Below are 11,274 nucleotides of genomic sequence, written 5' to 3' on the forward strand. Positions count from 1 at the left end.
CATAGACATGCAATTGTTAGGATACATATGTTCAATATACCCAAAGTGATGAAGGGTATCATATAGTCGGCCCAGTACGACTTTACTACCTTTCTTACTGGTTTAAAAATATTTTTTCATGGAGCAAATTCAAATTGGCCTTTTGAATGGAAAATTTTTGAGGAAAGTCATTTCATCGTCTAGCAAATTTTACTATAGTTTATAATCGGATTATTTAAACCAAATTAGTTGTAGACTCTTAATTGATATATAATGATTGCCTATTCCTCATTACAAAATAGTAACTGAGGCAGAAAATTAAATCTATTAACTTTATAGAGAAAAAATCATTTCGATTATTTTCAGTTAAGGGAGGAAGATGAGACATTCACCACGCACATCGACATTTATATGGATTATATTTCTAAATAATCTGCAATGGAATATTGCTGCTAAAGTCAAGGTAGGTTAAGAATCTAATACCAAAGAAATTGCATCGATTACTTCCCTCCATCTCACCTTTCAGACAAAAGTGGTGCTCTTTCACAATGCCACCACCTTCCACAATCCCGACTACTTCAACCGCTATGATGTCTCATTTTCCGAGGATCATCAAAGTATGGATTGCGATTCGATGCTAATACGAAATATAACCGAACCACTTTGGGATAAATTCAGTGTTGAAATGAAATTGAAAAAGGACAACAACTATCGGGTCCTTGTCACCTATATATTTAATGTTTGTGACATTTTGGGTAAATCGTTTAAGGAGTCGACCAACCTTTTCGGCCTCTGGGCCCAAAATATGTTGAAATATGGTAATCTACCTAAGTCATGTCCTATACTGGCGGTAGGTAAATGTCGAAACATTATTTATTAAATAATAATTTTTAATTTGGATTTCAGAATCTTTATAGCTGGCATAATTTTCGTATAGAAAGGACTAGTATTCCGCCGATGGTTTTGAATGGTTATTATCGCTTGAATATCACCAATTTTCTTAAGAGACCTCAGGGCAATGAGATCTTAACAGATTCTACGATGATTGTGGTTGTTAAAATGAAATATTAAAAACATTTAATAAACAAAATTTAAATTTAAATAAAAAAAATTTTTCAACGACTTATTTTTTTAAAAATATTTTTTCAATTAGCCAACATACCCGTGGATTTTTATACCCTACACAATTATGTTGTCAAGGTATTATAGCTTTGTGCTGCCCCAAGAAATTGTAACGCCGTGAAATATTGGTCCTAGACCCACCGTTTAGTATACCGAAATTGGGAATAATCAGATTTAGATATAGCTCCCATATATAGTTTCGTCCGATTTTATGTAAATGGTGAACCAAAGTCCCTATTTATCTTTCATTTTTCTCGAAATTTGGCATAGTGTACTGAATTAGGCCTAGAATGATGTGTGTAAAATTTCTTGAAAATCGGTTCAGATTTAGAAATAGCTCCCATATATAGTTTCGTCCGATTTTAGAAAAGTAGTGCACCGAAATCCCTATATATCCTTCGATTTCCACGAAATTTATCTTATCCTACTGAATTAAGTCTAGGACGATGTGTGTTAAATTTCGTTAAAATCGGGTCAGATATAGATATAGGTCCCATATATATTTTCGTCCGATTTTGTGTAAATGGTGCACCAAAGTCTCTATATATATTTGGATTTTCACGAAATTTAGCATAGTGTGCTGAAATGAGTCTAGAATGGCGATTGTCAAGTTTCGAGAAAATCCGGTAAGATTTAGGTATAGCTCCTATACATATTCCGATTTAAGGTAAATGTGGCACCAAAGTCACAGAACAGAGTGATGTGTGCTAAGTTTCGAGAAAATCGGTTCAGATATAGATATAGCTCCCATATATATTTTCTTGCGATTAAAGGTAAATGGGGCACCAAAGTCCCTATATATCTTTCGATTTCCACGAAATTTGGCATAGAGTACTGAATTGAGTCTGCAATGACGTGTGTTAAGTTTCATGAAAATCGGTTCGGATTTAGATATGGCTCCCATATATATCGTCGTCGGATTTAAGGTAAATGGTGCACCAAAGTCCCTATATATCTTCAAATTGCACGAAATGTGGCATAGGATACTGAATTAGGCCCAGAATGATGTATGCTAAGTTCCGTGAAAATCGGTTCAGATATAGATATAGCTCCCATATATATTTTCGTCCGATTAAAGGTAAATGGGGCACCAAAGTCCCAATATATCTATCGATTTGCACGAAATTTGGCATAGGGTACTTATACAAGGGTTGGATTTTTTAAAAATACTCTGATACCCAATAACAAGAATAGGCGTGGATTCTTACAAAAATATTTTTTATTTTTATTACATGTTCAAATTTAAATTTTAATATTTGATTTTTTTCATTTCATTTTCAGGGTAAACAATAATGTGGTATCACTCAACATAACATTTCCCGATTTTGTTTTAAAAAAATTAGTAGTATTGATGCGATATAAACCATTTAGGGCAAATGAGGGTATGCTGTTGCGTTCCACTTTGAAATTTTGCCAGCCATAGGTACCCTAAAATTCCAAAAAAAAACAACTTGAAATTTCTTCACAAAGCAAATAAAACTCATAACTACAAACCGTCAAAACTGGACATGACTTTGGCAAATTACTATATTTCAGTGTGTTTTGTACCCACAACATTATCATATTAGTGGTGCTGCTGCGTCCGGTCACACCAAGAAAATTACAAATATTTATTTCATAATTAAATATCGATTTGTAATGGTTCTCCTCTTTCTTAGCTTTGATTTCAATGCTCAACCGATTCCAAATGGGTTGGGTTATATTTTTTATTAATATCGCTTCACAATCAAAGCCTTGACGATCTTGGGAGATATCTAGGTGATAGTCACTTAAATATTCGGTATTGTATATAATTTTGACATCCTGAAATAATAAAATTCTGGACTGTGGGGAGGAGGTGGAAAATTATTATTTTTTTAAAAAAAATGAATTTTTTATAATCTCACCTTTTGTTTTGATGCTTCATTGCAAATTACGCAAATTATTAGAATCAATAAAATCCGCCACATATTCAGAGAACCATGACGAGCCATGGTTTGGGAAATATTGCGTTAAAACAAAGTTGAATTACCTAATAGAACTAATGAGACTAATTTGATCCAATCCATGGTGTTTGGGTTTTATACAACACCAACACCACTATAGCGGTTGGGGGTAATATTTTCGGTATCGGCCAAAGGTTGGTAACAAATCGATGAAATTAAGAAAAAAATACAAAATCTTTAAAATTATAATATCTAACAAATTCTCGCCTTATATATAGGCCTTGAAAAAATATTCTTTAAAAAATCCACGCCTCTTAAAAAATATTCTTTAAAAAATCCACGCCTCTTAAAAAATATTCTTTAAAAAATCCACGCCTCTTATAGGCCTTGAAAAAATATTCTTTAATAAATCCACGCCTCTTATAGGCCTTGAAAAAATATTCTTTAAAAAATCCACGCCTCTTATAGGCCTTGAAAAAATATTCTTTAAAAAATCCACGCCTCTTATAGGCCTTGAAAAAATATTCTTTAAAAAATCCACGCCTCTTATAGGCCTTGAAAAAATATTCTTTAAAAAATCCACGCCTCTTATAGGCCTTGAAAAAATATTCTTTAAAAAATCCACGCCTCTTATAGGCCTTGAAAAAATATTCTTTAAAAAATCCACGCCTCTTATAGGCCTTGAAAAGATATTCTTTAAAAAATCCACGCCTCTTATAGGCCTTGAAAAAATATTCTTTAAAAAATCCACGCCTCTTATAGGCCTTGAAAAAATATTCTTTAAAAAATCCACGCCTCTTATAGGCCTTAAAAAAATATTCTTTAAAAAATCCACGACTCTTATAGGCCTTGAAAAAATATTCTTTAAAAAATCCACGCCTTATATAGGTCATTGAAAAAATATTCTTAAAAAAAATTCACGCCTTCATAGATAGGTCATTAAAAATATTAAAAAAAAATCAACGAGTTATAGAGATCATTTAAAAAAATATTTTTTTTATAAAAATAACGCTTTATGTAAGTCATATTCTTTTTTATATTTTTTATACCATCCACCGCACTGTGGTACAAGGTACTGCATCGACAACATATAATTGTGACGATGGACGGGTAAGATCTTCGTCTCCTCATGAAGATGGTCCACAGGAGTCATGAGGAGACACTCTGTGGCAGTTATTAGGGCAGCATTCTGGTAGGTCTGGATATTATTCCACTGCGTATCACTAACATTCGCGTACCACACTGGCGCAGCATAGCTTACCACTGCCGGCCTATTGCTTTATAAGAGGTCAACAAGGTTTCTTTGTCAGCGCCCCAAGTGCTGCCGGCTAGCGACTTGAGGACCTTGTTCCTACTTCCCAGTTTATCGCATAAATCAGTCGCTTGCGCAGACGACTTGAAAAGGCTGTCGAAGGCCCAGTATCGGGGGGTAGTTGGTGGTCGGAATCAATTCTCCATCGACCATTATGTTCAGTGGGAGCTTCGTTTCAGCCGCCCATCCTTGGGTGCTATCGTCGGGAACATCCCTGCCATAGTCTTATGAACAGGACTCCCCCGCTCAGGCACATCAGGAAAGATATTCATGATCTTGAGAGAGGTGCAAAGGTACAAGCGTGAATCCCCAGATCAAGAACCCTTATAGCAGGTCTGAATGGTATTCACACAGACGAAGTCGTTCAGGCAGTAGAGCAATACCGCGTGAATACCATAATTGGACACCACCCCCCCATCCATCGCAGCAGAGAAGAAGCAGCTCCCAAGGCAAACACGAGTAGTTTTAGCTGAACTAAGTTCAGGATGGTGCAACCGCCTCAATTCACATTTCTGCAAGAATTGACGGCTCTATATCTAACACATGTCCTGCATGTGGACTAGGACCACACGACACGTTGCACCTCAACAATTGGTCAGCTATGCCGACTCATCTATCGCCGAATTCCGTTGAATTTGCAGTATTCTTGAATTTGGAGGTAGAGGAAGCAGAACCAGACGATGAATGACAAGGTACATGTATTCTGTTGCTACAAAAACAACAACAGGGTATTATGTCTTTGTGCATATGTTTGTACAGGCAAAAGGAATCGACAGTAGACCTTTTGTGACTACTCCTTGGACCGTCCGCCCGTCTGTTTATGTTAAATTGTAAACAAAGTACAGGTCGCATTTTTCATATGAATTGGATGAAATTTGGCACAGCTCATTCATTTGGACCATGGACGAACCTAATTGAAATTAAGAAAAATCGGTTTAGATTTAGATATAGCTCCCATATATATTTACGTCCGATTTAAGGTAAATGTTGCAACAAAGTCTTTAACTACATTTCTATTTGCACTAAATTTGGAACATCGTACTGAATTAAGCCTAGAATGATGTGTGCTAAGTTTCGTGAAAATCGATTCAGATTTCGATATAGCTCTCATATATATTTTCGTCCGATTTGAGGTAAATGGTGTACCAATGCCCCTATATATACTCCGATTTACACGAAATTTGGCACAGCTTACTGAATTAAGCCTAAGTTTCGTGAAAATCGGTTCAGATTTAGATATAGCTCCAATATATCGTTTGCTCCGATTTTATGTAAATGGTGCACCAAAGACCCTATATAACTTTCGATTTGCATACAATTTGGCACAGCGTACTGAATTAAGTCTAGAATGACGTGTGCCAAGTTTTGAGAAAGTCGGGTCAGATTTATATATAGCTCCCATATATATTTTCGTCCGAATGGTGCACCAAAGTCCCTATATATCTTTCGTTTTGCACGAAATTTGGCATAACGTACTGAATTAAATTCAGATTTAGATATAGCTCCCATATACAGGTTCGCCCGATTTTAGTTAAATAGTCCACTAAAGTTCCTGGAAATCCTTTGATTTGCACGAATTTTGGCACAGCGTAATGAATAAGGTGTAGAATGATGTGTGTTAAGTTTCGTGAAAATCGGTTCAGATTTAGATATAGCTCCCATATATATATCTTCGTCCGATTGAAGGTAAATCATGCACCAAAGTCCCTAAAAATACATTGATTTGCACGAAATTTCGCACAACGTACTGAATTAGGCTTAGAATGATGTGTGCTAAGTTCTAGTTCAGGTTTGTGTGTGAAAATCGGTTCAGGTTTAGATGTAGCTCCCATATACATTTTCGACCGATTTAAGGTAAATGGTGTACCAAATCCCACACATCTTTCGATTTTGCACGAAATTTGGCACAGCGTGCTGAGTTGGGTCTAGAATGATGTCTGATAAGCTTGTACGCAAACGACTCTAAATCTGCCCGAATAAAGTGGAATTTAGTATACTTACTTAGCTTGCTTGTTACAGAACGGTTGTTCCATAAGCCGATCTTAAAAAAGATTTTCAAGCGCGTCGGTCTTGTGCATATCTCCTCCAATTTGAAAGACCAAATTCCAAGATGTTGTTGTCTACTTGGTCTTTCCATCTAATTCGTGGCCTTTTTCTTCTACGGGAACCATCAGTAGGCTCACTTTTATATGCCTTTTGAGCTGGGGCATTCTCATTCATTCGCACAACATGGCTTAGCCACCGTATTCGCTGCAGCTAAATACGACTGACTATGTCCGCGTATAAATTGTAAAGCTCGTGGTTCATTCGACGCCTTTATTCACCGTCGACGCAGATGGGCCCGTAGATCTTTCGGAGAATTTTTCTTTCAAACAGCCCCCAGAACTGCCTCATCTGCTTGCGCAAGTACCCATGCTTCAGATCCATACAACAGCACGGGTAGTGTCAGCGTCGTGTAAAGTGTGAGTTTGGTCTGGCAGGGGGTGGCCTTGCTTTTGAGTTGTTTGCTCAGACCATAGTAGCATCTGTTGGCCATCACAATCCTTCTCCGGATTTCAAAACTAATGTAAATCCTTTTATTTATGGTGGTACCATGGTATATAAAATCTTTAACTATCTCGAAGCTGTAGTTCTCAAGTTCTACAGTTGGTCCGAGTCTACTGGACGTCTTGCGCGTTGATACGTCAGCTTGGTCTTCTCGCCGTTTATTGCCAGACCCACTTTGGCAGACTCCTTCTCAATTTGTTCAAAGGTGGCTGTTACCGCTCGCAATGTTCGATGTCATCGGCGTAGGCGAGTAACATGGGTTGTTTGGTGTACAGAGTGCCATTTCTGTTCAACTTTGCGGCTTGTATGATTGGGATAGGGTATAATATGATCGAACTTCATCAACGTTTTTGTTTTGAAAAATCTTTTTGTAATTTTCCTCAAAAATTGTTGTGTCATTATGAAATCGATTTTGTACAGTATTAAAACAATTATCATGTCTCGTCATTTTATATAACGATACTTGGTAACAGAAAAAATCCAAAATTTGATATTAAACCTAAGATCCTAATCTTCAAAGTTGTCCAATGTCCCATTAATGTAATTATAGTTCCTTAAAGTGACAATGCCATCATCAATGCCTTGTCTTTCTTTAGAAAATTTAAAAACAAAACAATCGACGAGGAAATCTCCCTGTCCCTCCTTCGACTCCTCTCTCTCTCTCTCTCTCTCTCCCATCTCTTCTACAGAAAAACAGGATAATTTCAAAATCATTACCATTGTGAAAACACAATGCAATCAATGAATGCTGTTCGGTGCTCGAATAAATAAACGTTTTGTTGCCACTCGAAATGTCAATGCAACAACAAAAACAATGCCAGCAAGGATAATAAAGAGTGGAAAAACTTTAACATCCTGTAACAAGGTCGGGGAATGGAAGGGCGATGGGTAATGACGACGTGTTGAAACAATTGCAGTTCATCGGCTAAAGCAATATGAAGTGATTGGAAATGAAGTGAACGAGAATCGATGGGTATACAATGGTCACCAGGGAGCACTACATCTTCGATGGAATAAGGAAATGATCCACTAGTAAAAAGGATGTTCTAAATTGGTCTTCCCACGACAGAACTATTAAATTTTCAGAGAAAATATATTGAAGTCCATGTATACGATTTTTATAAAAAATTAAATCTACATAGGAGTTTCTACAGCTTGAACACCCAATCTAGAACTTCCAAATTCCTAACAGCTATTATAGACCGCTTAAGGACCTTAAATGGTCCTTTTATAGATACAAATTTATTTATTTTTTTCCAAATACTTCGTATAGGGTATTCTTTGAATTTTTTCCCAAAGTATCGTTTATATCTTACTTCGAGTTCCATCTCTCCCTAACCCCCATCGATGGCTTCCTGATTGTCTCATTGAATCCATATTGAAACAAATGTTAATATAAAAACTCCTTCTCTCTGGTTCTCGGTGTGTACTTTAGGAAATTGCCATCATTATCTGTATCTTTATTTTGTTAATGGCACATTTTTAACAATTGATGGCGGTGATGGTTATGTTGCCTTTGTCGCCGTGGGATGCCATGGATCGATTGTGTGTGGTACTCAACAAAAATATTAGGGTGAATGAAAAAGGGCTATACTGAAAAAATATTTTTTATAAATACACGCCTGTTGTAGGTCCTTGAAAAATATTTTTTAAAAAATTCGCACCTGTTGTAGGTACTTGAAAAATATTTTTTAAGAAATACTCGCATGTTGTAGGTCCTTAAAAAATATTTTTTAAGAAATACTCGGCTGTTGTAGGTCTTTGAAAAATATTTTTTAAGAAATATTCGCCTGTTGTAGGTCCTTGAAAAATATTTTTGAAATACTCGCCTGTTGTAGGCCCTTGAAAAATATTTTTTTAAAAAATTCACGCCTGTTGTAGGTCCTTGAAAAATATTTTTAAAGAAATCCTCACCTGCTGTAGGTCCTTGAAAAATATTTTTTAAGAAAAACTCGCCTGTTGTAGGTCCTTGGAAAATATTTTTTAAAAAATACTCGGCTGTTGTAGGTCCTTGAAACATATTTTTTAAGAAATACTCGCCTGTTGTAGATCCTTGAAAAATATTGTTTAAGAAATATTCGCCTGTCGTAGGTCCTTGAAAAATATTTTTGAAATACTCGCCTGTTGTAGGTCCTACTCGCCTGTTCTTGGTCCTTGAAAAAGTATTTTTTAAGAAATACTCGTCTGTTGTAGGTCCATGAAAAATATTTTTTTTAAATTCAGGCCTGTTGTAGGTCCTTGAAAAATATTTTTTAAGAAATACTCGCCTGTTGTAGGTCCTTGAAAAATATTTTTTTAAATTCACGCCTTTTGTACGTCCTTGAAAAATATTTTTTAAAAAATTCAGGCCTGTTGTAGGTCCTTGAAAAATATTTTTTAAGAAATACTCGCCTGTTGTAGGTCCGCCTGTTGTAGGTCCTTCACGCCTGTTGTACGTCCTTTAAAAATATTTTTTTAAAAAATTCACGCCTGTTTTAAATCGTTAAAAAATATTTTTTTTAAAAAATTCACGCCTGTTGTAGGTCCTTGAAAAATATTTTTTAAGAAATACTCGTCTGTTGTATGTCCTTGAAAAATATTTTTTAAAAAATTCAGGCCTGTTGTAGGTCCTTGAAAAATATTGTTTAAGAAATACTCGCCTGTTGTAGGTCCTTGAAAAATATTTTTTTTAAAAAATTCACGCCACGATAAATTTAATTTCGTTCGGGCAGATTAAGAGTCGTCTGCGCACCATGGGACAAATTTATGGAAAACGATTTATAGCAAAATTGATAGTTGATTGGTCGACTATATGATACCCTTCATCTACAATATCCTGTAAATAGAACGGTCATAGAATCTTTGGAGGACCATTGAGATGAAATCGGGCGAAATTAAATGTGCTATTTAGATAAATATTTGTATCAATTTAAAAACCCAAACACATACCATTCTGAAATCAATGAAAACCTGCATGTCAAACGGACAGTCTTGAATTCCTTGGTGTACCATTTGTATGAAATCGAGTCAAATTATGTATGGGAGCTATATATAAAAACATGGACCTAATTGAGTAACCGTTGCATACACCATTTGTTTTTTGTAATCACTATATTCAATTTAATACCGTCTGCCAAATTTTGTGTAACCATCATTTACATAAAATCGAACGAAAATATATATAAGACCTATAACAAAATCTGAACCGATTTCAACAAATCTTATCACGCATCACTTTTTTCTCAAAAGCATTCGCTATGTAAAATTTTACACAATCAGACAAATATTGGGAGTTTGGTGTATCATTCACAAAAAATCGGACGAAACTATATAGGAGCTATGTCTAAATCCGAACCGATTTTCATGAAACCTAACACACACGTTCCAGACTTAATTCAATACGTTGTGCGAAATTTCGTGCATATCGAAAGATATGTCTTTGGTGCACCATTTACATTAAATCGGACAAACATATATATGGGAGCTTTATCTAAATCTAAACCGATTTACACGAAACTTGGCAGACATCACTCCAGGTTCAGTTCAGTATCCCATGCCAATTTTCGTGCAAATCGAAATATATATAGAGACATTGGTGCACCATTTATCTTAAATCGGACGAAACTATCTATGAGAGCTATATCTAAATCCGAACCGATTTTCAAGAAACCTAACACGCATCATTCTAGGCTTAATTCAGTACGTCATGTCAAATTTCGTGCACATCGAAAGATATATAGGGTCTTTGGTGCACCATTTGCATTAAATCGGACGAAAATATATATGGGAGCAATATCTAAATCCGAACTGATTTTCAAGAAACCTAACACACACGCTCCAGACTTAATTCAATACGTCGTGCCAGATTTCGTGCATATAGAAAGATATGTAGTGATTTTGGTGCACCATTTACATGAAATCGGACGCAACCATATATGGGAGCTATATCTAAATCTGAACCGATTTTCACGAAACTTAACACACATCGTTTCAAACTTAATTCAATACGCTGTGCCAAATTTCGTGCATATCGAAAGATATATAGGGTCTTTGGTGCATCATTTACCTGAAATCGGACGAAAATATATATGGGAGCGATATCTAAATCTGAACCGATTTTTACGAAACTTGTCAGACATCATTCTAGGCTCAATACAGTATGATATACCAAATTTCGTGGAAATCGAATGATATATAGGGTCTTTGGTGCACCATTTGCATTAAATCGGCTGAAAATATATATGGGAGCTATATCTAAATCTGAACCGATTTTCACGAAACTTGGCATACATCATTCTAGGCTCAATACAGTATGATATACCAAATTTCGTGGAAATCGAATGATATATAGGGTCTTTGGTGCACCATTTGCATTAAATCGGCCGAAAATATATATGGGAGCTATATCTA

The 11,274-nt window shown here is 35.7% G+C and overlaps 1 protein-coding gene across 1 annotated transcript; it reads left to right on the top strand.

The window, feature by feature from the left end:
- Positions 1 to 358: 358 nt before the first annotated feature.
- On the top strand, positions 359 to 829 carry LOC133326981 (uncharacterized; the record flags this gene model as incomplete). Its single annotated transcript, XM_061535589.1, has 2 exons — positions 359 to 442; positions 506 to 829. Coding segments are annotated over exons 1-2 (408 nt in total), but the record flags the coding sequence as incomplete, so codon positions are not given.
- Between the last annotated feature and the right edge of the window lie 10,445 nt (positions 830 to 11,274).

Source organism: Musca vetustissima, unplaced genomic scaffold, assembly GCF_032173495.1.
Source record: "Musca vetustissima isolate MV318-11 ecotype Yass unplaced genomic scaffold, APGP_CSIRO_Mvet_v1 utg90354, whole genome shotgun sequence".
Classification (NCBI taxonomy): domain Eukaryota; kingdom Metazoa; phylum Arthropoda; class Insecta; order Diptera; family Muscidae; genus Musca; species Musca vetustissima.